General features: G+C 43.7%; 1 protein-coding gene across 3 annotated transcripts in view; it reads left to right on the top strand.

Annotated features, from left to right (window-relative positions):
- Rfx8 (regulatory factor X8) overlaps nt 1-27,551 on the top strand; it is a 90,605-nt gene that overhangs the window by 50,094 nt on the left and 12,960 nt on the right. For 2 of the 3 annotated variants that reach the window (XM_069988420.1, XM_069988418.1), the window contains exons 5-12: nt 4,215-4,278; nt 9,528-9,638; nt 11,113-11,194; nt 13,377-13,486; nt 14,948-15,098; nt 17,860-17,918; nt 19,051-19,207; nt 21,715-21,809. In XM_069988420.1, coding sequence (XP_069844521.1) covers nt 4,215-4,278; nt 9,528-9,638; nt 11,113-11,194; nt 13,377-13,486; nt 14,948-15,098; nt 17,860-17,918; nt 19,051-19,207; nt 21,715-21,809 — 829 coding nt within the window. The remainder of the gene's footprint in view (nt 1-4,214; nt 4,279-9,527; nt 9,639-11,112; nt 11,195-13,376; nt 13,487-14,947; nt 15,099-17,859; nt 17,919-19,050; nt 19,208-21,714; nt 21,810-27,551) is intronic. The other variant, XM_069988419.1, reaches the window with a different exon arrangement.

Genomic DNA, 27,551 nt, shown 5'->3' with positions numbered 1-27,551 from the left:
ACTGCCCCTCAGCTCCAGGCGAGTGTTCTACGACTTGAGCCACAGCGCCACTTCTGGTTTTCTGGTGGTTAATTGGAGAAAAGAATCTCATGGACTTTTCTGCCTGGGCTGGCTTTGAACTGTAATCCTCAGATCTCAGCCTCCTGAGTAGCTAGAATTACAGGTGTGACCCACTGGTACCCAGCTAAATTACCACTTTCTTGCTCTGTGAAGAAGCTCTTCCACACCCATTGACTCAGAGAGTATTTTTATTTCTGGATTGATATTTGAAAAGTTCTAAAATCAAGAAGCAGTAAGTTTTCACTTTCATGACAATTTTTCTTTTCTCACTGGAACATATTGTACCCACGATACATGATACCCATCAAGCAAATACAGGGCTGTCCCAGTTATAAAAATTGTTTGTTAAAAAGCAAAAAAAAAAAAAAAAAAACACATTCCAGGGATGGGAAGGTAGCTCAGTGGTAGAGTGTTTGCCTTGCATGCAGGAGGGCCTGGGTTTGATTCCTCAGCACCAGAAGTGGGGCTATGGCTCAAGTGGTAGAGTGCTAGTCTTGAGCTTATGAGCTGAGGGACAGCACTCAGACCCAGAGTTCAAGCCCCATGACCAACAACAACAACAAAAAAGGAAAACATTCCAAATACAAATAGGAAAAGAGGAAGTAAAACTCTCCTTCTTTGCAGATGACATGATCCTGTATTTAAAGAACCCTATAGATTCCTCTCCCAACTTATTTGAGCTGATCCTAAACTTTGGTAAAGCAGCAGGGTATAAAATTAACCCACAAAAATTAGTAGCTTTTCTGTATGCCAACAATGACAAGACTGACTGAAATCAAGAAAACAACTCCATTTGTAGTAGCCTTTAAAAAATACCTAGGAAATAACCAAAGATGTAAAGGACCTCTATGATTAAAAAAAAAATTTTTTTTTTGAAAATCTGTGAAAAGAAACTAAAGTAGATTTAAGGAAGTGGAAAAACCTTCCATGCTCCTGCATTAGAAGGATTAACATCATGAAAATGACAATGCTGGAGCTGGGAAGGTGGCTCAGTGGTAGAGCACTTGCCTTGCATGCATGAGGCCCTGGGTTCAATTCCTCAGCACCACATAAGCAGAAAAAAAAAAAAGCCAGAAGTGATGCTGTGGCTCAAGTGGTAGAGCGCTAGCCTTGAGCTGAAAAGCTGAGGACCAGGGCCAGGCCCAGAGTTCAGGCCTCATGACCAGACCCCCCCACACACACAAAAAAGAAAAGAAAATGACAATGCTGCCTAAAGCTATTTACAAATTCAATGTGATACCCATCAAAATCCCAACATCTTCAATGATATCGAGGAAACAATCCAAAAATTCATATGGAATAATAGAAGACCCCAAATAGCAAAAACAGTCCTTAGCAGAAAGAACAGTACTAGAGGAATGTCAATACCAAACTTCAAACTCTATTACAAAGCTATAGTAATTTAAAAAATACAAAAAACAGCTTGGTACTGGCACAAGAATAAGCCTGAGGACCAGTGGAATAGAAGACCCAGAAATGAACCTGCAGACCTATAGGCACCTAATATTTGATAAGGGAGCCAAAAACACAGGATGGAAGAAAGCAGCCATTTCAACAATGGTGCTGGCAGAATTGACTATACACATACAGAAAACTGAATCTAGATCCTATATATCACTCTGCACCAGACTCAATTCCAAATGCATCAGACCTCAAGGTAAGGCTAAACACCATGAAAATATTATAGGAAGGGATAGGGGAAACACTAAGACTCCTAGGCTCGGGCTGATACTTCCTAAGAATCAAAATTTATCAAAGAAAGACTGAGTAAATGTGATTGTAGCAAACTGAAGAGTTTCTACATGGCAAAGAACATGGCTAGTAAGATAACTAGCACCCAGAATGAGAAATTTTTGCTGGCTATGCATCAGACAAGGGCCTTATATCTAAAATGTTCTCAAAAAATTAAACCTCCCAAAAAACAAATCCTTAAAGAAATAGTAACCCAGCCAGGCACCAGTGCCTCACACTTAGAATCCTAGCTACTCAGGAGGCTGAGATCTGAGGATCATGGTTCAAAGCCAGGCCAGGCAGGAAAGTCCATGTGACTCTCAGCTCCAATTAACCATCAGAAAACCAGAAGTGGCCCCATGAGCTGAAGAGCTGAAGAGCTGGGACAGCACCCAGGCTCAGAGTTCAAGCCCCAAGACTGACAGAAGAAAGAAAGAAAGAAGGAAAGAAAGAAGGAAAGAAAGAAAGAAAGAAAGAAAGAAAGAAAGAAAGAAAGAAAGAAAGAAAGAAAGAAAGAAAGAAAGAAAGAAAGAAAGAAAGAAAGAAAGAAAGAAAGAAAGGAAAGAAAGAAAGAAAGAAAGAAAGAAAGAAAGAAAGAAAGAAAGAAAGAAAGAAAGAAAGAAAGAAAGAAAGAAAGGAAAGAAAGAAAGAAAGGAAAGAAAGAGTAACCCAATTCATAAATGGGCTAAAGACATAAAGAGAGACTTCTCAGAAGAAGAAATAAGAATGGCTAATAGACATATGAAGAAATGTTCAACATCTCTGGCCATAAAAGCAATGCAAATCAAAACAACATTGAGATTCCACTTCGTCCTAGTTAGAATGCCATTGTCAAGAAAACTAAACAGTAACAGATTATGGTGGGGATGTGACCAAAAACAGAACCCTGCTACACTGTTGGTGGGAATGTAAACTTGATCAACCACTCTGGAAAGCAGTATGGAGGTTTCTCATAAAGCTTCCCTATGATCCAGCAATTCCACTCCTGGGCATTTATCCAATAGACCACAAACAAGGCCACACTAAAGCTACCAGCACACCATGTTCATTGCGCAGTATTGTTTACCATAGCCAAGATATGGAATCAATCCAGATTCCCCTCAGTGGACAAATGAATCAAGAAAATGTGGCATATATACACAATGGAATTCTATTCATCCATCATAAAGAATGATGTGTCCCCATTTGTAAAGAAATGGAAAGATTTGAGAAAAAATATATTAAGTGAAGTAAGCCAGACCCAAAGAAACATAGGTCCCATGATTTCTCTCACTTGTAGTAACTAGAATGTGCCTATAAATCTACAAGTAAACACGATGGACAGCAAAAGATAAAAAATTACACTTGGTGGGGCTGGGAAGGTGGGTCAGTGGTAGAGTGCTTGCCTTGCATGCCTGAGGCCCTGGGTTCAATTCCTCAGCATCACATAAGCAAAAAGAAAAAAGCCGGAAGTGGCGCTGTGGCTCAAGTGGTAGAGCGCTAGCCTTGAGCTGAAGAGCTGAGGGACAGCGCCCAGGCCCAGAGTTTAGGCCCCACAACCAGACCCCCCCCAAAAAAAAATTACACTTGGACATGATAAATTAAACAGGACTCTAAACATTCACACAGTGAGACCAAGGGAGGATATTCTTAGGAGAGGATCACAAAGGCTCAGTAGCTATGTGCATATGATCATATAAAATGCTGCTTATCAAAATGAACTCCAAGAAAAGAAATGATGCTTTTGTTATTTCACTTTTTGTTTTTTAGTTGTTTTTTCTCCTTTGTTGCTGTTTTTTTTTTTTATTTCTGTACCTTTTGTCTTGTATGTAAGATTATCTGTTCGGGAAAGGGTAAGAGGGAGCACAGAAATGGTGGGACAAAGGGTAAATAAATGCAGCAATGATAATCACTAGACAGCTGGGAAGGTGGCTCAGTGGTAGAATGCTTGCATGCATGAGGCCCTGGGTTCGATTCCTCAGCACCACATAAATAGAAAATGATGGAAGTGGTGCTGTGGCTCAAGTGGTAGAGTGCTAATCTTGAGCTGAAGCGCTGAGGGACAGCACCCAGGCCCAGAGTTCAGGCCCCATGTCCGTCCAAAAAAAGATAATCACTAGACACTATGTTGAAAATAAACTATATAACATGGGGGGGGGGCAGGGAGTTGGGAGGGAAAAAACTTGGAGAAAATGGCGGAGGGGGGGGACACTATTCAAAAAGAAATGTGCTCATTGCCTGACATGTAACTGTAACCCCTCTGTACATCACCTTTATATTAAAAGATTAATTAATGTTTTAAAATAGAAAATAACCCAAGCATATGATAATGAAGCATATGATAATTACACCCCAAATAGTCTTGCTGCAGAAGTATTTTCATACTTATGTTCAGAGATAGGTGCCTTGTTAAAATGACTGCTCTCCTATTTGTTTTTCCACAGCAGAGACATGGTTCCCTTTGAAAATTTTTCTGATTATAACAGTATTATCCAACAAGAAGAAACAGTGAGTATTGAGTAAAACAGAGCTATTATTAGCCTAGCAATATTCCATCATTCCTTAAGTAGATGCCACTATTTTTCTATGTGTGTCTTGTTGAATTTCCACTATGGCCAACCACTGTGCAGGGACAGATTATTTCCCCTTTCCTTGGGAACATCTTGCTTAGCTGCACAATTGCTGCTTAACTGTATTTTTTTGAGCTATAATGAAAAAGAAAGCCAGTGCAGGTAGCTTACACCTGTAAACCTAGCTACTCGGGAAGCTGAGATTTGGGAATCATGGTTCAAAACTAGCCAGGGCAGGAAAGTTGAAGTGACTCATCTCCAACACCCAAAAGCTGGAAGGAAGTAGAGCTATAGCTCAAGTAAGTAGAGCATTAGCCTCGAGTAAAACAACTCAGGGACAGTGCCCAGGTCCTGAGTCCAAGACCTGGGTCTGGCACATACATAAAAAAAAGATGTGCAGGTTGTTAGCAATAAATTTGCCTAAAAGTGTCTCTATATTACAATATGTTACCCACATATAGTAAGAGTAATATAAATGTAATCTTTTATGTTTATTATATATGTTGTACTACCCTTAGAATCAGGATATTAGGGTGATTAATAGCTAATCTATGGATTTTACTTTATTGACCAAGACAGTATGACAGTACTGAGACACTGTCTTAGTTCAGGATTCTATGACAAATATTATAACAAAATGCTATATGACCAATTACTATAAGCTTACACAACGGATTTGTTCCTCGTGGCTCTAGGGGCTGGAGCTCAAGGCCAGGAAGTCAGCCTGGCCAGGTTCTGTTGAGATCCTCTTCTGGGTGGCAGATGGCTAACCTGGTGTTGTGTCCTTAGGTGGCAGCATGTGGGTTTGCCTCCTAGCTTCCTCTGGTCTCTGCTGCCCCTTTACAAGGGCACTGATCCCACTCACAAGGACTCCACCCTCCTGACCTTTTACAGATACCATGGTGCCAGGATTGATGGGTGATTTGGGAAATACAGAAGCAGTGGGGAGGCTGTGGTGGGCCAGTCATTAGTGAGAACTTGACAGAAGAGGCAGCCTGAATTCATTTCCTCCTACTGCTATAACAATTAGTACAAATTCAGTGGCTTAAAATAACACAAACTGCTGGGCACCAGTGGCTCCTGACTGTAATTCTAGCTATTCAGGAGGCTAAGATCGAGGACTGAGGCTGAAGCCAACCTTGACCAGCAAAAAGCTTGAAGTGGAGATATGGCTCAATTGGTAAAGCACCAGTTTTGAGCAAAAAAAGCTAAGCAAAAGTACAAGGCCTTGAGTTCAAGCCCCATTACTGGCACACAAACAGGCCCATGCGTATGTGTGCGCGTGCGCATGCGCACACACACACACACACACACACACACACACACACACACACACACACACACACACACAAATTCAAATTGATTTCTGGCAGTTCTGTGAGCTCTGAGTCCCACATCAGTTCTTGAAGCTCAAGGTGTCTTCAGGCTGTAGAGGTGAGTCTATTTCTTGCTCTTCCCAGCTTCTAGAAGCCACTCACACTCTTTGGCTCATGGCATCCATTTTCAAAGCCAGCAAAGGCAGAGGGAGTCCTTTATATGTTGCCTTCCTTCTGGTTCTCTTTAGCTGAGAAAGATCACATGCTTTTCATGACCTCTGTCTCTCTATCCCAAGGGCCTTAACTCGCTCCCTTCTGCAAAGTCCCTTAGGCCATGTAAGATAACATAGTTCCAGGCTGGAAGGATTCCTTGGTAGATGCCTTTGGGGGCCATTAATCTGCCTGTTGTACTGTCCTTGAGATGATCCGGGAAGGCACCACTGGGCTTCTTTCATCTGGGGTGGGGGTGTAACTTCTGTTCAAGCTGAGGTGGAGGCAGGACAGAGCCAGGTGTGAGGATGTGGGAAGCTTCAGACTCTGAGGGGAGAGAAGAGGTTGAGGTGCAGATGGTGGAGGGTTATTGACACCAGACTGAGGAATTTGGATTTCAGCCAAAAGAACTGTTGGACACCATCAAGGTATTTTGCAAAGGACAATGGCTGGGTATATTTGCTTTAGGGGATATAATTCTAGAAGCAGTGTGTTGTAGGAGAGAGAGAGGAGGAAAAAAAGAAAGAAAGACAAAAACAGGACATCCAGGATAATTGATGGAGTAACACTGGAGAGACAGATGGTAGCTAGAGGAGCAGAGACTGTAGGAAGCTGTCTCCCAAGCTATCCTCAGGAGCTGATATATAATGTCTTGTGCTAGTCAGGATTTGAGTTTCTTTTTAACTGTATCAAAATGGTTACCATAAGCCGGATGCTGGTGGCTTATGAATCTGCTACTCAAGAGGCTGAGATCTGAGGATTGGGTTCAAAGCCAGCCCAAACATCCATGCAGCTCCTATCTCCAATTAACCACCAGAAAACTGGAAGTGGAGCTGTGGCTCCAAGTGGTAGAGTGCTAACCTTGAGCAGAAAAGCTCAGGGGTAGCACCCAGGCCCTGAGTTCAAGCCCCAGGACCAACCAAAAACAAACAAACAAACAAAAAAAGTTCATAAGGAGGAAAGGCTTGTTTGGGAATCACCATTTGAGAGGATTTAGTCCATGATCCATTGGTTTTGTTGCTTTGGTGCCTGTGATTGAGCCAAATAGCATGGTGGGGAGTGTGTGGTGGAGCATGTTCACTTTATAACTTCAACATGAATAAAGAGAGAGGAAGAGGAAGAGACCAGTGTCCTCCCCTTAGTAGTATGGCCTCCAGTGACCTAAAGATCTCCCACTGAGCTCCTCCTCTTCAAATTCTACCACTCCCAACCGTGCCACAGATGGGGAATCAAGCCTTTAATAGCTGAGTTTTGCGGTCCGGTCGTGGGGCCTGAACTCTGGGCCTGGGTGCTGTCCCTCAGCTCTTCAGCTCAAGGCTAGCACTCTACCACTTGAGCCACAGCGCCACTTCTGGCTTTTTTTTTTCTTTTTGCTTATGTGGTGCTGAGGAATCGAACCCAGGGCCTCAGGCATGCAAGGCAAATGCTCTACCACTGAGCCACCTTCCCAGCCCCAATAGCTGGGTTTTGTAAGACATTAACACCCAATCTATAGCACACAAGCTCACTAACGATTGAATAAATGATAATTTTTTTTAAAAATACATTTTTTGACCTATTGACCCAAACTCCAGTATCCCCGGAACCTCTAAACAGAATTTCTCACTTCTTTCTTTGCCCCTTTGCTGAATTATTTCTCTAGCACAGGAAGCACTCCAATTGCTTCCAGAATACCCTCTCCTGCTGAGCACCGCCTGCAGGAACTCTGTACCATCTGACTATTTGTGTCCTTAAGAAACTATTGAAGCATGAAGAGACATGGCTTTGGGAACACAGAGCAGCAGGCAGAGAACACTGATAACCAGGAGTCATGGTAGCACCTACCCTCCACTTCCCCAGATGGCAGCAGTGGGGTTGGTAGTTTATGACAGAAGCACTTAGGGACAGGCCAATGAACTCTGGGGAACAAGCCCCTCCTTCCTGATGATCAGCCCATGTGTAGTCTGCACCCTGTACCAGAGAGAAGAACCATCACCAGACAACACCCAATGAAGCCAGTGTGCCACGCTGTCTTTGAAGATGGCACAGGTGGCATCCTTGTCAAGAGCCCTTGAACCGTCCATGCTCTATGCTTCTACCCAAGTGTGTATTTAGACTGGACATCCCTGCTTTACTCCAAAATTAGCCTCTGGAGAGGTTTCAGTGTGCCATTGCTATGATACTATGTGTAATGTGCATTTTTCCAGTGAGAGGATCAGTTGCTTGCAACACACTCTCAGTAGGGTTCAGGACCCTAAAGTGTTCAGAAGTATAGATTGGTGGGCATGATCCCCAGGACCCCTGAGTAGTGTAATACAGTTGATCGTAAGAGGCCATTGTAAGACTGGTATGGGGTATAGTGTGGTGGTGACCAACATGGCTCTTTTCCCCAAGGGCGGTGAGCACAGCTGTGAGAGCAGCTGCCTTGCCCTCTAGAGTCCTGCAGACAGGACACATGGAAACCCAAAAGCAGAGTGCGTCTAGGAAAGAGTAGCTAAGTTTCACTGAGTGTGTGAGAATTGGGAAAGCCAGGGATGTGGTTCTTACCTTGGAACTGTCAGAAGAGTTCTCACATCAGAACAGAGCAGACTAGCTAGTTGGAGAACCAGCAGTCACACTTCATTATGGTGGGCTTTGCATCTCAATGTCCAATTTGTAGGAATTATTTCATCCCACTCTATTGTAAAAGCAACTATTCCATAGCCCAGGAATATATCAAAGAAATCATTCGTTCTTATTTTCCTCTGTGTGTGTGTGTGTGTGTGTGTGTGTGTGTGTGTGTGTGTGTGTATGTGTGTGTGTGCACATGCACACTGATACTAAGTGGACTTGAACTTAGGGCCTGGGTACTGTCCTTGAGCTATCTCCCTCAAGGCTAGCACTCTACCACTTGAGCCACAGTTCCACTTCAGCTTAATGCTGGTTAATTTGAAATAAGAATCCCCTGTAGTTTTCTGTTCAAGATTCTCAGCCTCCTAAGTAGTTAGGATTACAGGTGCAAGACACGGGTGCCTGGATAAATCATTTCAAGTCAAACTGATGTCCTTTCTTCAAATCAGGAGCTGCCCTGCCTCCCCCTTGCTCAGAGGACACTATGAGGATGCACAGGAAGGAATGTTGTGTGTGTGTTCTCTGCAGAATCTCTTTTTCCTTCCTTGCCATCCTGTAATTTGTTTCTGTAAAGGAAAACATGTCCCCCTTGTTTTCCTTGCTAGCTATGTCCCTGGAGTTTCTGAAATAACCAACCATCTTTATATCAATGCATGATGATCCCAATAGGATACAGTTTTATTTTAAGGGGCAACAATCATATGGATAATGTACAAATATATCTGGGACATTAGGTTAGCCATAGATAATATTCTTAGACATTGCTATATATCACTTGATCCCAATGTGTGACTCCTAGAGTGATATGTTTGGGTACTATATTAAACCCTGTCTCTCTCTTGTAGCCATAGCTTATAGAATTATACAAAAGGTTAGCATCCTTTGGAATGGAATGAGGGAACGCTTCAAGAACCAATAACGCCTTCAGAACTGTGGTTAAAAGAGAAGGTTCTTTTGTAGTAGCCACATGGTTATGGCTTAGTTTAGAAAATGCAGTTTAAGTAAGTAATAATTAATTGAGTAATAAATAATTAAGTAAGTAATAATCATCCATTGTGTAAATGATTTCTAGTGTGAAAATCATACTCCAATAAAGACAAGTCCAGTTGAGCCTCCTCAGCTGGAATTCAGAAGATGTCCGTTTTGGGAACAAGAACTGGCAAAGAAATACTCCTATACAGTGGTAGGCGCGTCCCTCAGAGGCAGGGTGGGGTGGGGGAACAGCTCTCTGTCCCTTGCTAGGTGTATACACAGAAGGCTTGTTTTGCCCGTGGTCATTTTGAGTCTCCTGGGGGTAATATTTGCATCTTCTCAGAGCTGCAAGAGCCATGGTTCCTTCTGGAACTTGGTGAATATCAGGAACTTTGGGTCTGCTCCACATCTCTGGTGTGGATTTTCTAGAATCTGGGACTGGGAAATAAATAATAGTGAGGTGAATTAGGTTTAGGAAGATAGGTATCAAAAGTTGATGGCCTTGGTAAGTTTACAAGTTAAGACATCAAAATTAGAGCCACATGAACTATACATCAATGTGCTGTGCCTTCCTGAGTGGAACTAAAACCCAACGAGGCCCAAGTATCAAAACTGCCAAGAGCTAGTGGCTCATGCTTATAATCCTAACTACTCAAGGCCCTGAGTTCTGGGGACTGCAGTCAAAGCCAACCTAGGCATGAGAATTTTTTTTTTTCCTGTGGGTTGGGAGGCTTGAACTCTGGGCTTGGGTGCTGTCCCTACGCTCTTCAGCTCAAGGCAAGAGCTCTACTGCTTGAGCAACAGTGGCACTTCCAGTTTTCTAGTGGTTTATTGGAGATGAGAGTCTCATGGACTTTCCTGCCAGGGCTGGTATTGAACTGTGATCCTCAGATCTCAGCCTCCTGAGTAGCTAGGATTATAGGCGTGAGCCACTGGTGCCCAGCCCATGAGACTCTTACCTCCAGTTAACTAGCAAAAAAAGCTGGAAGTAGATTGTGGCTCAAGTGGTAGAAGGCCAGCACTGAGCAAAAAGGCCAGAGGAAAATGTAAGGCCCTGAGTTTAAACCCCAGTACCAGCACAAAAAATTAAATAAAATAGCCAGTGGGTCACACCAGTAATCCTAGCAACTCAGGAGGCTGAGACTTGGGGATTATGGTTCAAAGCCAGCCTGGGCAAGAAAGCCCATGAGACTTTTATCTCCAATTAATTACCAAAAAAGCTGGAAGTGGAGCTCTAGTGGTAGAATGCTAGCCTTGAGTGAAAAAGTTCAAGAACAGATTCCAGGCCCTTAGTTCAAGCCCCAGGACTGGCACAAATAATAAAATAATTGTAGAAAAATTGCAACACAGGGGCTGGGAAGGTGGCTCAGTGGTAGAGCACTTGCCTTGCATGCATGAGGCCCTGGGTTCAATTCCTCAGCACCACATAAGCAAAAAGAAAAAAGCCGGATGTGGTGCTGTGGTTCAAGTGGTAGAGTGCTAGCCTTGAGCTGAAGAGCTGAGGGACAGCGCCCAGGCCCAGAGTTCAGGGCCCACGACCAGACCCCCCCCCAAAAAAAAAGAAAGAAAGAAAAAGAAAAATTGCAACACAAATGGTCTCTGAATAGCTTGTAGCAAGGTCTTAGAGGATGAATACATTCTTGGTCGTTGCTAAAAGCAGACCTAATTTCCCATATCTTTCGTAGATGCTCTTGCTTGCGGATGAGTATTGTAACTACTGTCAAGACATCTTGCACAATGTGAGGAATCAAGAACTGGAGAGGGTAGGTTTCCATCTACAGATCACAAGCCTCTGTGACTGATTACTCACCATCACACTCAGTTAAACCACTTTAAGGGACATGTTAATCCATTGCACAGAAGTGCAACTAGATGGTAGTTAGCAAGTTCTTTAAGGTGGTGATGATACTCAATTTAATCCCTTGCAAAGTCTCCAATGTACTAATATGGTTGACCTGTTATTTTAAATACAAATTTGGCCCATTTGTTTTACACCCTACTTCCAGCTGAGTTTGCATAGCTTGTGGGTAGTACTATTCATTTCAGGATTTCATTGTTGCCAAAGAGGCGTTTTATAGATGTGCACCAAGTGAGACAGAATCAAGGCTTTGAGGCAGCTGGTCTGACACATGCGGGGGGGGGGGGGGGGGGGGGGGAGGGGAGGTTCTGCCCTGCAGGGGGCTGGGAGCACTGTGGGTAATGGGGATTCTAGCAGAGCTGAGCCTGTGGTTGCTGTCCCTGCTCCTATCCGTCACCCACCTGTAAGTAAGAGAATGAATATGCCCTGTGTTGTGTTTTTGGAGAAATCTGGAATGAATATCCCAGCACAGAAACCCAAACCAGGGGCTTTCACAAGACTCAGGAGTTGATGTAACTTCCTCATTATGCTAAGCACAGGATCGGCCCTGGCCCGGCACCACTGGTGGGTCTGGTGATGCTTGCAGAAGTCCCCAAAAGACTGCAGTCTATTCACTGGTATCTCAGATTGGCCACCTGGTTCAAGAGCACAGTCTGGCAGAAAACAAAGGAAGGAAAGGAAGGAAGCGGCTACTTGGCTCTCTGCCAAGGCATACACTGGCCTCTCACCTGAACATCACAGTGTCACCTCCACCCCGTTTGGTTCTACAGTCCTAAGGGCTTTCAACCTGATGTCCAGTGGAGGGCATGACATGAAATGCAGTTATACATCTTCCTGAGGTATCCTATGTTCAAGGTGGTCAGGCAGTCAGTCAATGAACATTCACTCTCAACTCTTGATTAGGCCCCTGTGGGCTAATTTTTATCCTTATTATAATCAACTAGAGCCCCCCTGTGGTCAGAAATAGAAAATGGCCTGAAGAAAATATGTTCTATGTTCTCTCACGGGACTAACTGGCAGGTGGGCTTTGATGAGTTATTAGAAAAAAATTGATGTTCAAAAAACCAGCCCAGGCATGAAAGTCCATGAGACTCACATGAATCAGACACAGTTTAAGTGGTAGAGTGGCAGCCTTGTATGAAAAACTAAGGGGGCTGGGAATGTGGCTTAGTGGTAGAGTGCTTACCTAGCATGCATGAAGCCCTGGGATCGATTCCTCAGTACCACATAAACAGAAAAAGCCAGAAGTGGTGCTGTGGTCAAGTGTTAGAGTGCTAGCCTTGAGCAAAAGAAGTTAGAGACAGTGCCCAGGTCCTGAGTTCAAGCCCCAGGACTGGAAAAAATTATAAAAAAAAAAGGAAAGAAAAGAAAAAGCTAAGGAACAGTGTCCAGCCCCTGGATTTAAGCCCCTGTACTGACAGAAAGAATGGAAGAGGAAAGAAATAAAGACAGAAAGACAGGAAGGAAGGAAGGAAGGAAGGAAGGAAGGAAGGAAGGAAGGAAGGCAGGCAGGCAGGCAGGCAGGCACAGGTGGGTTCCTGCCTGTAATTCTAGCTACTCAGGAGGCTGAGATCTGAGGATCACAATTAAATGACAGCCTGGGCAGGAAAGTCCATGAGACTCTTACCTACAGTTAGCCACCAAAAATTGGAAGGGGTAGAGCACTAGCTTTGAAAAAAAAAAAAAGAGTTCAAAGACAGCACTCAGACCCTGAATTTAAGCCTAAGGGCTGGCATAAAAGGAAGGAATGGAGGGAGGGGGGAGAGAGGGATAGAGGGAGGAAGACAAGGAAGGAGGGAGAAAGGATATTTTACTTACCTTGGAAAAGCTAAAACAAAGCTTCTTATTTTTCCCATTAGTCTTTGGAAGAATAAGAAATTGATCCATTAGGCTGGGAATTGGCTTAGTGGTAGAGTGCTTGCCTAGCATGCACAAGGCCCTGGCTTATATTCTTTAGTACCACATAAACAAAATAAAAAATTTTAAATAAATTGATCCATTATCCTTTGGGACTAATGAAGTCAATATGGGGAAGTGGTCTTACAAGATACAAAGTGAGCCTCAGGTGTTATATTCTTTGGCATTAGGTAGAGAGCTTGCTTACATCCTTCTGGAAATCTCTGCGGCCAGACACAATCATGCTGATGACACTGCCTGATGTGCGCCAGCTCTTGAGATGTTATGATGTGCAGTTGTACAAGGTAGGAAGAGATATAAGACACTGCCTTGCATCCTTGGTGGAAAGTGGTAGGTGTGTTTGTGTTAGAACTGTAACCCCCACCTCTGAAGTTCAGAGCCTCTTCATCTCTGCCTAGCTCAGAATTTCCTCCTGTAAAGAAAAAGCCAAGCTGGGTGCTGAGGGCTCACACCTGTAATTCTAGCTACAGGAGATCTGAGGATCTCGGTTTGAAGCTAGCCCAGGCAGAAAGGTCCATGATACTCTGATCACCAATTATCCACTCAAAAACTAGAAGTGGAGCTGTGCTTCAAAGTGGTAGAGCACTAGCCTCGAGAGAAAGAGGGCAGGGATAGCATCCAGGCCCTGAATTCAAGCCCCATGACTGACAAAGAAAAGGGAAAAGAAAAAGGCAAGGCAGGTGTGGTGGCCCACACCTGTAATAGCTCACCTTAGTATTCTCAAAGTTGAGATCAAGAGGATTCTATTTAGAGGCCACACCAGTTAAAAGGTTTGTGAGACACTTTCTCCACCAATACCTGGACATCATGGCACATGCCTGTCAACCCAGCATAAAATAGAAGACCCACCGTTCAGGTGCATGCCCAGGAAAAAAGTGAGACCCTATGCCAAAAATAACCAGTACAAAACAAGGGATAGACAAGTAGCTCAGCCATAGAACACCTGACTAAAGAGCATAAGGCCCTGAGTTCAAACCTTAGGACCACCACAATAACATCACTTCTAGGCACCAGATTTCAGGCTGACCCAGAACTGTGATCCTCCTGATCAGAGGATTACCAATGTGAACTGCTGCACCTGGCTAGTGCTTCTAAGTTTTTAACACAGAAGTGGAAAATGAGGGTGGTGTCTGTGGTGAAATGTCTGGTTCGATCCACCTAGTACTGGCCAGCATGGAGTTGTTGTTTTCCTAATTAGATCAGGGAATTGAGATATACCTTGCAGTGGTAGAGTGTCAGGCCCAGCACTTCACTCCAAAAGAATCGGTTATCAATACTCCAACTGAAATAAGTTCTGTCCACAGCAGCCTGACTTGGCATCCTGTCCAGGAGGTAATGACCACCCCCTCAGGTAGGGTGGGGTGGGCCCTGAGAGCCTCTCAGGATCTTCCCTGTTTCTAGGGGTCCAGGTGACTTCAGTCCCTGGTAAAGGCCTCTGCACTGGAGGAAGCCACAAGGTTTTTTGTTTTGTTTTGTTGGGGTGTTTTTTTTTTTCAGTCGTGGGGCTTGAACTCTGGGCTTAGGCGCTGTCCCTGCGCTCTCCAGCTCAAGGCAAGTGCTCTACCACTTGAGCCACAGCGCCACTTCCAGTGTTCTAGTGATTTATTGGAGATAAGAGTCTCACAGACTTTCCTGCTTGGACTGGCTTTGAACCTCAGTCCTCAGATCTCAGCCTCCTGAGCTAGGATTATAGGCATGAGCCACCGACGCCCGGCAGTCACAAAGTTTTGACACTATCATTGCAGGGAATTGAAAACATTCTCCTTCATGACTTTCTGGAAGATGTTTCTATTCAGTACCTGAAATCTGTGCGGTTATTTAGTAAGAAATTAAAGCTATGGCTTCTTGATGCGTTGCAAGGTTTTCCAGCCCTCTTACAGATCTGCAAACTCAAAGGTAGGCATCCAAGTAAAACAAAAGCAAATTCAGTAAGGTGAAGAATAGCAGTGGCAGTTAGCTGTGTTGTATAGATGATGATCCTTTTGCCTCTTGTGCACAAAATCAGCCTGGAAGTCAGGGTTCTGACTTTCCTGTCATACTGTGGTGACTCTTGGTCCCTGAATGACCTTCTACCTGGTCTCCAATGAGTAACCCATGATGTTTGGGCTGGTTCCTGGGGTCAGAGATAAGGGAGAGGGGCTATGGTAGAAAAGAGCCACCAAGGCCCCAGCCTTCATCATCCCAGGCCAGAGCTCAAGCATGTGGGTACCACTAGCTCCTGCATTCTCTCCACCTCTTGCTGGGAAACAAAGAATGTGGCTTCCTCCCCAGAATTCTCCACCCTTACCTTCCTTCTCACCTTGGGGGCCACCGCTGCTGCTCTGCCTTGGCGTCTTACAACCTCTCACACCTGAGATCATTTGTCTCCTGTTGACGTTTTAGAAAGTTCTTGATCTCCTTCTGGCTTCTTTCTGAATACAGGGATGAGCAGCATTAGTCAGAAAACCTGAAATCTGAAAAGCACCCAGATCCAAAACTCTCTGCGTGCCTACATAATGGAGAAGTAGAAAATTCCACCCTGACCTCACATGAGCGATCACGATGGACATGCAGATTTATAAAAAAATAAATAAATAAAATAAATTTAAAGGCAGCAAAAAATGATCTTCAGGTCAGGTGCCAGTGGTTGACTCTTGTAATCTTAGCTATTCAAGAGTCTGAGATGCAGAGGATTGAGGTTCCAGGCTAGCCTTGGCAGAAAAGTCCAAGAGAGTCCATCTCCCACATGTCTAGCAAAAAGTTTGGCTGGAGGCTTGGCTCAAGTAGTAGAGCACCAGCCATGAGCAAGCAAGCAGAGCCAGAGTCTAAGGTGTACATAAAACATACATGAACTTCATAGTTATTCCTGGATTACATGCTCAACATATCCCAGGATGTATGTGCAAATATTCCAAAATCTGAAGATATGAGATTCTGAAACATACTTGGTACCAAGCCTCTTGGATAAGGAAAAACACCTGTTCAGCTCCCACAAGGCCACCTCTCTACTCCCCCATAGGCCTGTCCCTCTTCACTCCATAGCCCATTACTGCCTTCAAGTACAGCTGATGAGAAGTACCCACTTTCTCCCTGGCGCCTTTCCTCGACACTGCCTGTGGTCCTTCCCACTGCCTGCTCGCTCTTCTTAGGCTAGTTCTGGCTGACCCTCTCCTCACATTTCTGAGCCCTACTTTCTTTGCCATTGTTTCCTAAGGTCCTGTCTTTTGGGAGTGTGTACAGAATGGGATCCTGGGTCATTTCCCTCAACACACTTCACCCATGAGGGAAGTCTGGGCCTTTGTCCGCTATCACAGTGGAGGAAAAGCAAGAGAGACAAGAGGCTGAGCAAAAGCCCTGTCCTGTCTTCCTATGTCTTCTCACACCTAGTTGAGGCCCTCTCTCCCACCTTCCCTCCCTCCCTTTTTCTCTCCCTCTCTTCCCCTCTCCCTCTCCTTCTCTCTTACCTCCTACTTAATTATCTTGCCTCCAGTCTCCCAAGCCGCTCAGCCATATTCCCCTCCTTTCCTAGTGGTTATCCTAAAAGTATAATTTGATCATGGCCCTATGCCCAACTGAGCTGATCTACTCTTTCATTTTCAGTCAAACTTTCTTACTGTTTATCCTCTGCCTCCATCTCCCTAGGCATCCTCATTATCCAGGGGGGCTCCCCAACACCAACACCCAAACCAGCAGTCCCCCAAAAGGTCCTTGTTCTGTTACTTTTTGTACTGCTCTGCTTCTCCCTTCTCCCATTTTCTTGAATAATTCCTATCAAGACCCAGATTAAATATCACCACCTCAGTGAAGCCTTCCCTGATGGATACCTTCTAAAACCAGGAAAATCTCCTTTTCTTAGACCCCTACTTCTTCCCCCCTCCCCCCCGCCATGCTCCCATGTTTCAAGGGGAGCCTTTTGGTTAGGAAAACCCATCTTCCAAATGCTGAAGGTATTGAAGATAGTGGCTATCCTTTAATCATCAAATCAGTGAACATTTATTAAACAAACACCACGTGAGAGTCCTAAGGAATAAATGAATGCATTCCAGAGGAATGGCCCTGCCTCTTGATGGTTTCTCTTTTTACCCTTTCCTTTGATCATTTTCTGAAGAGATGGGCAAATTCTTAATCTTCTGGGAGCCCCAGGTTTTTTTTATCTTAGGGTGCTATAACAAAAGTACCATGTGCTAGCTGTCTTATAAACAAGACACTTGCTTCTCACAGTTCTGGAGACTGAAACTCAACATCAAGGCCCTGGCTGCTTCCAAGTGCATTGATAGCTGTCTTTATGCTTTGCCCTCACACAGTGGAGAAGACAAGAGGGCACTAATCCCTGCAGGAGGGACCCACTCTCATGACCTAATTACCCCACTAAGGCCTCACCTCCTAAGGCCATCATTGCTCGATGCCTGGCAGGAGTGAGGGAGACACAAACTTTGCTGGTGCAGGGGTTGCATTCTTCCTGGCACATGGGGATACATAAGTTGCTACTGGAAAAAATGCCATCCCTGTGGGAGGAAGGCAGCAGAGGGGAAGATGGAGGCAGAGCTCAGGTAGTGTGAGTCCTGCTCAACCCTGGACTTCTCTCCTCCCCTCCTCTCCTCTCTCTTCCCCTTCCCCTCTATGCTATGGAGGATCCCATGCACCTGACATCAATAATGGCCCTGTATGTTCTTAACAGAAGTCACTGTGTTTGTGAAAAGACTACGAAGAAAGACCTACCTGTCCAACATGGCCAAGGTAGGTTGAAAGAAAGAAGTTTACTAGAGTGTAGAGTAAAAGCCACAGGTCTCCCTGAGAGCAGTGGTTGCTACCTGAAGGTAGCAGTTTCTACCGTGCATGGCAGAGGGCAGACAGGTAGGCGATATAGCCACTGGCACTTAGGAGCCCCATGATGCTCAGTGAGAAACCTACCCCTTTTCCCTGGATGTAAAGGCTCCAACTTCCTTGGCTCTCTTTGCACAGGAGAGGAAACTAGTCTCTCCTACTTTTAAAGATGCAGGAGGAGTCCTATGAGGCCATGGGCTAACCTGGGCCAGCCAGTGTCAGAGGTGAAAGACCCGCAGAAGACCTAGGAAAGAGAGAAGCACTCTTCCCCCCACACCCCCAAATGTGACCCTGTGGATTCACTGAACTTGGGCTGCCAAGTTTTCTCAGCTCTGACCTTCTCATGCCTTAGTGCTAAGGAGTAGGTAGAGAAGAGCCAGAGATGGGTTCCAAGGGCCCTGCACGCTTATAGCTAGTCCTTCTTGGGTTTAAAATATTCAAAGGCCTATGATAAACTGGGCACTGGTGGTTTACACCTTGTAATCTTAGCTACTCATGAGGCTGAGACCTGGAGAATTGGGATTCAAAGCCAACCCAGGCAGACAAGTCTGAGAGATTTCACCTCCAATTAACTAGCAAAAAAAGGTTAGGTTGGTGGCATGGCTCAAGTAGTAGAGCACTAGCTATGAGCTAGGAAGTCAAATGAGAGCATGACCCCCTGGGACCCCCCCGCCCCGCACATATAAAGGCCTGTCAAAGTTGTGTTCCTTCTGAGCATGTGCAGACATTTTCCTGATAATATTGTATAACTATACACATAGTGCTTACATTGTAGTAGGTGTTACAAGTCATCTAAGTATGTTTTAAAGTATATGGAAGGATGCACAGCCTATATACAAGTACTTGTTGAGTACAGGAGGGGGGAGGCAAACAGGAAGATTCCATGTAAAATAGTATGCATGATTCAGAGTTCACAAGATAATATACAAGTTCCTGGGGTTTTTTTCCCCTCCACAACAACAAAACCTTGGTTATGTGGAGGGAGGCTTGGTGAACGTAAAATGTCACAATCTAATGAAGGTTCTTGCCTTCTCTTTATCTTTAGACCATGAGTATGGTGTTGAAAAATAACAGAAGGATCAGGATCTTGAAATCAGATCTGTACACTGTCATCAGTCAAGGTGCTTTGGATATTTCTAAGAAAGTCCTGGCAGATGACCAGAACGATGTGGGAGACCTGGAGAGCTACACAGAGATGAAATGTAACCTTCTTGTAGAGTGTGCTTTATGGGAGTGTTGAGTGATTTTTAATTTTGAGCTCGTGTGTTGATGTACATGTTCTTTCATATGTTTTCCTGAAGGGAGCACTAGACATTCTAGGGAACACCCTGTGGCTGTGTATTTCCATGTCATCCCAAGTGTCAGAGTGGGCATTAGGGCCAATATACATTTGCTGAGCAAATACATAGGCAGGTGAGTGTTCAGTACTGAGTGTTCAGTATTGCAGTTTGCCAGTATTTCTTTACGGGCTATCTCCCTTAGGAAGAAATTTAATTTCTGTATCTGTTCTGTACAAGCATGGTTCAAAGAGTCTCGTCCGACATGACCAAATTTGAATGTGTCAGCTCCACTCCTTCATTGTAACCTCTGTTAGCAGCATCAAGTATCATTTTCTTTTCTTTTTCTTTCTTTCTTCTTCTTCTTCTTCTTCTTTTTTTTTTTTTTTTGTCGGTCATGGGGCTTGAACACTGGGCCTGGGCGCTGTCCCTCAGCTCTTCAGCTTAAGGCTAGCGCTCTACCACTTGCGCCATAGCTCCACTTCTGACTTTTTCTGCTTATGTGGTGCTGAGGAATCGAACCCAGGGCCTCATGCATGGAAGGCAAGCATTCTACCACTAAGCCACCTTCCCAGCCCTCATTTTCAACAACATATAGCCTAGCCATGGGGCTTTTTAGCACTTTGCACTACTTTAAAAGCAAACCTGGTAAAGCACATGGACATTCTTGTCATTTCCTATCTGATGATGATATTTATTGTGCAAGAAAATCCCTTCTATAAAGAGCTTGCATTACTGGGTGACACATTGCTGTCAGCCAGTGTGTTGTTTCTCATATACTGGTAGAAGAGTGGTGCTAGGAACTCTTCAGATTCAGGTGTGTTTGGGGCAGAGGGGAGGGGTGTCCTGAGACATTATAGAAGCTGTAAATGGTTCTGACTCCTCCCCATATTTTGTTATTATGGACCAAGCTCAAGGTTCTCTGAAGACAGTTATAGGAAGTGTTGGGTGTTAGTCTATTTGTGTCTGCCGACTACTCCCCGCCAGGATACCTAGTAGCTTTTCTCTCCATGAGTGTAACCCTTTCCCAGCCCATTCCATGTGTGCAATGCTGCCTGCCCAGTCCCTGTGAGCTCCCTTAGTCTGTCTGCTGTGTTCATTTTGAGCCACCCAGCACATGAATCTTTCACAACCAGATGCATTCTGTGTGGGCACAGCATCACACAGAAGCATCACCCTAGCATAACTCATTCTCTTCTATCGTGAAGCTGGGTTGACTATGGTAACAGTGTATCAGTGATTCAAAATACTAAAGCTAGATTCCCATGGCTTGTAATCATGGACAGTCAGGAGATTGAAATCCAAACCTAGCCCAGGGAGTCTATAAGACTCTATCCCCAGCAAAAAGCAGAGCTGGAACCACGGTGCAAGTGATAGTATGCCAACAGAGTAGAAAAGTGTGAGGGAGCTCAAAGGCCTGAGTTCAAACCCCAATACTATCAGAAAAAAAAACTACTGAACTGAATCTGTACTTTTGGGTTCCCTACCAACTACCTTTCAATTTACATGCTTTGTTTATGTCTCCTGCCTCAATTTAGATCCACCCTTACAGTGCTCCTCTTCCTTCCATCTCTGAAACAAAAGATAACACTAACCCAACAGGCTTCAGAGCTCCAGGAAGCAGTTTTGAGTCACAGATGCCCAGAAGATGCCCTTTCCAGGGCACTGGCTCCCCCAGAAATCCTAGGATGCCCCCAAATTGTCAGGACGTCCCCCCAGTCTGCTCAGAGACCGGCAGCCTGTGTCTCTCAGAGATGACACAGAATCCAGCTGGGAGGGCACACATAGATAGCAGTCACTGCTAGCACCAGGCAGACACCTGCCAACAAGGTCCAGTGAACCTTGTTAGAGCCACAGCTGCCTACTGCTTTTCTGAACTGTTTGATTTGCAGGGGCACTTAGAAAGGTAGGAATGCCAAAGGCATTCTGCTCTTGCTCCATGCTACCTATGCAGGTGGAGGACCCTAGACCTGACGTCACCCACAATGACTGGGCCCCACCTGGCTTGGGTGTACAACCCCAGGCAAGGGGCCCTTACTGCTTTGATGTCCACATCACTCTATGGCATTAATAAACCAGCCCTTTTGTGAAAAATGTCAAGGATAGGTGAAGTCACGTCTGAGTTTTGCGATGAGCTCATCTGAAGACAAGATCTGTGTAATTACAAGGTGGACTTAGGTTTCAAACCATTTCTTCCCATTTCAACAAGTGGCAGAGGCAAGACCAAATGACTCAAAGCTCAATGACTGCAGAGTGACACATGCAGTCTGACAGCTCGTCTCTTGTCTTCCAAATGAGTGGGAGGCCCTGAAGAACCCTTTGAACTATTGTGCGGGTGTCACCCCGAGGTTATGCAGGACAGGGGTTTCTCTGCAGAAATTCTGCAAGGGTGCGCACAATCTGCTTTTCTTTGTTTGTTTTTTTGCCTGTAGGTTTGAACTGTTTAATTTCTTTGCTGGGAACATCGACAGACCTCAGTGTATTCCTGAATTGTGTGTCTTCAAGTCTCCAGACATTTGTCTTCCAGGTATAAAACTGTGGTGTGTTTGGTTTGGTTTTTTTTAACAAGAAAAAATAAGTAGACATCTATCATTCCAAATTATAGTTCTGAATAATAGCCTCAGGTGTCTATGACCTGACTCAAGTGCCCATGACTCTGAACCAGATGACCGCAGAGGTGGCAAACTCAGCCTTGGTGCTCACTCTATGTGTGTGCCATGAGTGCCAGGCCTGAGGAGCCCCTCCGAGCTATTGCTCATATTGGGGGCCATGGGAAAGACGTTCTTAAGATCCATCAGCAGCAGTGTGTTGAGGCTGGTGTGGGTTTGAGGACAGGAAAGTGGCCTCACTTCTTTGACAAGGCAGAGAACAGGGGAGGGGTACATCTTACCTCTGTGTGTGTATATGTGTGTACCATATTGGTATATGATATACATATATATAATATACACCATCGCGTGGTATATAGTGTGCATATTGTGGTGAAGGTATGGGACAATGAGAAAGGAGGGAGCTGTTTGTTGTTTGGAAGAATAACATCCATCTGGGTATTTTACAAACATGTCCCAATAAAGAAGAGTTCAAAAACTCAAATTTGGGCTGGGGCTGTATAGATCAGTGGTAGAAATAATTTGCCTAACGTGTGAGACCCTGTATCTGATCTCTGGGACTGGAAAAAAAAATGAAACAGAACCCTCAAAGATGACTTGGTTGTGGATGTGCATGTGTTTGACTGGCTGTTCACCATCTGCATGACAGTCAACCTTGACTTGCTGTGACTGCCTTGAGAGAACCTGCTCCAGTGCGCCCCTAGTGGCTTGGAACCTCAGGACTATGAACAAAAGCTTAGGTGGAAGCAAGGCGGCTTGCACACACAGGGATGCACACACACCACAGGCTCTTGGGCTTCCTGTGATAGTATTCTCCCTAAGGCCAAGGAAAGCCTTGAACTGGAATGAGTAGGACTAACATGAGCTGAGAGAGGGAGCGCAGCATTCAGGAGAGACTCATACACAGAAGTCAGCACACAAGAAATGGAGTGTCTATTTAGGAAAGGAGGAATACACACTCAGTGCCGAGACCCAGGGCACACTTCTGGGTTTCTGTCCCATACAGCCTAACCTCATCCAGATCCCCAACCTCTCAATCAAGGAGAGAGGGTGAAATAACATCTGTATTCCCAAATTCTTCAGAGGACTTTGGGGTCTTCAGTCTCCTGGAAATGGACCAGAAAATTCCTCAGGAAGGGGCTAGAAAATATTTTCTTTTTATGCATTTTAATTACAGTCACATAAGTCAGAGAAAGAGTACATTTCTTTTTTTAATAATATCACCCCTTCCCTCCCTCTCTCCCAGTTTTTCCCTCCTGTCCCCAAGTTGTATAGTTAATTTTCAACATAGTGTCTAGCAAGTACCACTGCTGCATTTGTTCACCCTTTTTCCCTCCATTTCCCTCCCTTACCCCCACCCAAAACAGAAAAATGAGCAAACAAAAGTAAGAGAAAACAAAAACAGCAACAAAGAAAAAAAAACATCTTGTTTCTATTTCCTGGAGTTTATCTCGATAAATATCATTTTTTTATAATCAGATGCACATAGGTATTGTGCCTTTGTGTTCTTCTTATAAGACTATCATCCTTTGGTATTATTATGTATGAATGCTTAGACACCTGTGTAATGTATCATGTCCCCAGTGTATTTTTTTTTACCATCCAGTGTGTTTACTTATAGATTTATAGGCACATTCTAGCTACCACAAGTGAGAGAAAACATGCAACCTATGTTTCTTTGAGTCTGGCTTAATTTGCTTAATATAATTTTTCCATTTCCTTACAAATGGTACAATATCATTTTTTCTGATGGATGATTAGAATTTCAATATATATATATATATATATATATATATATATATATATATATATATATATATATATACCACATTTTCTCTATCCGTTCATCCACTGAGGGGCATCTGGATTAATTCCATATCTTAGCTATGGTAAAGAATACTGCTGCAATGAACATGGCTGTGTTGGTAGCTTTAGTGTGGCCTTGTTTGTGGTCTACTGGATAAATGCCCAGGAGTGGAATTGCTGGATCATAGGGGAGCTTTATGTTTGCTCTTTTGAGAAACCTCCATACTGCTTTCCAGAATGGTTGATCATTACTGGTTTACATTCCTACCAACAGTGTATCAGGGTTCCCTTTTGGTCACATCCCTGCCATCATTTGTAACTGTTATTTTTCTTGATAATGGCCATTCTAACTGGGATGAAGTGGAATCTCCGTGTTGTTTTGATTTGCATTTCTTTTATGGTCAGAGATGCTAAGTATTTATTCATGTAGCTATTGGCCATTCTTATTTCTTCTTCTGAAAAGTCTCTCTTTAAGTCTTTAGCCCATTTATTAATTGGGTTATTATTTAATTGAAGTTTTATTTGGGGGGGTTAGTTTTTGAGCTTTAAGTATATTTCCAATATGAGGCCCTTGTCCGATGATGTGTCTTCTCCCATTCTGTGGGTTATCTACTTATCTTGCTAGCTATGTCCTTTTCCATTCAGAAACTCTTCAGTTTGATGCAATGCCATTTATCCAGTTTTTCTCTGATTTGTTGTGATTTTTAGATCTTTATTTAGGAAGTTTTAACATGTGCCTAGGAGCCTTAGTATTTCCTCTACCCCTTCCTGTAATATTTTCATGGTATCTTACCTTACATTGAGTTCTTTTTTAAAAAAAATTTACAAATTTTCCCTATTTATTGCATGTTTGTCTTTTCTTTTTTATTTTTTTTGTAAAAATAGTGTACAGAGGGGTTACAGCTACATGAGTAAGGTAATAAGTACATTTCCTATCAAGCATTGTTACCTCCTCCTTTGTTTTTCCCTGCTACAATGAGTTCTTTTATACATTTTGAATTGATCAGGTGCAAGGTGATATATCAGGATCTAGCTTAACTCTCTGTTCATTTCTAGCTCTCTCTGTGTGCTTTTCTTGCTCTCTCTGCTCTTTTCTAGCTCTTTTCTCTCTTTCCTTTCCTTTCCTTTCCTTTCCTTTCCTTTCCTTTCCTTTCCCAGCCACGTGGAGTGCCAACCTTGCCTGGTCCCAGCAGGTCTACTGAATAAACCTACTCCTTACCTGAAAAAAAAAAAAAAAAAAAGGATCTAGCTTAAGTTTTCTGCATTTGAATAGCCAATATTTTAGCACCATTGGTTGAAGAGGCTGTCCTTCTTCCAATCTGTTTGGTTCTCTTAGCAAATATTAGGTGGCTATAGATCTATGGGTTCACTTCTAGGTCTTCTGTTCTGTTCCATTAGTCCTCAGGCCTATTTTTATGCCAGTACCAAGCTGTTTTGATTACTATGGTTTTGTAATCGAGTTTGAAGTTTGGTATTGATATTCCTCCAACACAATCTTCTACTGATTGTTTTGCTATACGAAGTCTTTTATTATTCCATATGAATTCCATATGAATTAGAAAGCCATTTCTAATCCTTGCAAGTGTCTCGTTCCATCCTTTTCTTCTTTAAAGGTAATCATTCCAGATGCTATACAGTGCTTTTTCCTCCTTGATAATCTTGGGAAATGCTTATTTAAAACAACAGCAGTGATATGTCTGAAGGTGCATTCACTTAGTAGCAGAAGGCTTGGACCTCATCCCTGAAGGAAGCTTTCAATGGTGTGTTCTTTATTTTGGATATTCACTCACATTCCACCTTTAACCAGGATAAACACATTGAAATCATGAATAGCAATTCAGTCTCTAGTCAGCTTTACAGGCTCATCCTGTGTTATTAACTATGACTCTATGTATTTCCCAAGTCTCCCTTGTATCTGCAGCCTTCCCTCCTAAAACAAGTTAGAAAAATGGTGCTTTTCAATGTGATTCCTTTGAAGGGCTTGTTTTTATAACAATAGCTTTTCTGATAAACACACACACACACACACACAATCTATTGTCAACAAAACACCTAGACTGTTACAATGCCTTGACTCACAGCTTTAGTTCTTAGTACCTGGCAGTTTCTTAGCAGAGGGAAGTGTCCAAATTGGTTGTCTCACAGTTCTGACCTCATACCATTTGCATCCAAGAATAATTTATCAGAGGATGAACAAGTGCCATGCAATGGTAGAACCGGGTTTGGAGAATTTGCAATGATTTATATGATCAATTTTCAAACATATGTGCAGACAATTCTCATTGCTCTGAATTCTATCCCTGAGTGCTGTGGTTTTTGTAGTCTTGTTGTCCCTCAGCCCAACCCCTACCTCAGTCAATTGATCATCAATGGGGATAGTTTCTCCCAAGCACCTCAGTTCTGGTAGTAAGAAATGTGGTAGCACTGGAGGAGTTCACATCTTTCCAGAATTTAGGGCAGCCCTTTGGTATGTTAGGAGCTTTCAGTTGAAGCAAAGAGAATAAAAGCAATAACTAGAAAGGTATGTCATCCTTTCTATCCAGCCTCTCCATCACTTCCTCAAAGACATGAGGTAGCCGGACAATGTACTCATATAGCATATGATTGGGACTTGAAAGAGGCCCTGGGGGGACTTATGGACATATGCATGTGTAATTTACATGACTCTGTTTAGATCACTTCAAGTGTGGCTCTCCATCAAACAGAATTTCTTTTTTCTTTTTTTTTTTTTTTTGTCAGTCATGGGGTTTGAACCCTGGGCCTGGGCGCTGTCCCTGAGCTCTTCAGCTCAAGGCGAGCTCTCTACCACTTGAGCCACAGTGGCACTTCTGGTTTTCTGGTGGTTAATTGGAGATAAGAGCATCACGGACTTTCCTGCCCAAGATGGCTTTGAACCGTGATCCTCAGATCTCATCTTCTTGTCTTCTCAGTGTTATGGATTCTATTCCCTTTTCCCCTTTGTCTAAAATGCCTCTGACCCACACTGCCAATTCGCAGTGGAGCTGCTCCCATGGTGTCTCGGTGGCACTTGATAACCTGCTAGGAAAATAAATTTAACCTTGTTTCTTTGAGTAAAGAACAATGAATGAACTGGTCACCCTCAGAACACATTGTGTATGCTGGGTAGAAGGTGAGTGTTGGAGCTTGAACTCAGATCCCTTAGCTTGTTCTCTCAAGACTGGTACTTTACTACTGGCGCCACATCTGGCTTTTTGTTGGTTAATTAGAGATCAGAATCTCACAGACTTTTCTGTGGGGGCTGAGTTTGGCTTGCAATACTCAGCCTCAGCCTCCTGAATAGCTAGGATTACAGAATTATGAGCCACCATTGGTGCCTAGCTGAACCATAGTTCAGAGATAAATGAAGAAGGCAGAAATAGGAAATATTGGTCATTTCAAAGTTCCTTTATGACAGCCTTTCTCCTTATTGTAATAAAATATCTGGGAAACACACACACATACACCTTAAGGGAGGAGCTGGACACTATAATCCTAGCTGCTCAGGAGGCTGAGATCTAAGGATCTGCCTGGGCAGACAGAAAAAAAAAAGCTGAAACTGGATGCAGGGTTCAAGTGGTGGAATGCCATCCCAGCAACTTCAAACAAACTTCAAACTCCAAGTAGCACTACGGGCCAAAAAGCAAGCCTCCCTCTTTGACGCCAGAGCCCCCCTTGTCCACAACTTTAAACGTGTTTCTTTTCTGATCAGCAATTTTTCACATCTTTCGGCTCTGCTTTTTGCTGTCAGTTCTTCGTATATTCTTGGTAAAAGGAGATCATCATAATGGTGCCACAGCCTGAATGCTAAGCTGCCTTATTCTGGAACAGATTGCATAGAGGGAGGAAGGATCATG

The sequence above is a fragment of the Dipodomys merriami genome, unplaced genomic scaffold (genome assembly GCF_024711535.1).
Source record: "Dipodomys merriami isolate MVZ:Mamm:240054 unplaced genomic scaffold, mDipMer1.0.p SCAF_36, whole genome shotgun sequence".
Lineage (NCBI taxonomy): Eukaryota > Metazoa > Chordata > Mammalia > Rodentia > Heteromyidae > Dipodomys > Dipodomys merriami.
This window is presented reverse-complemented; position numbering and strand designations above follow the sequence as displayed.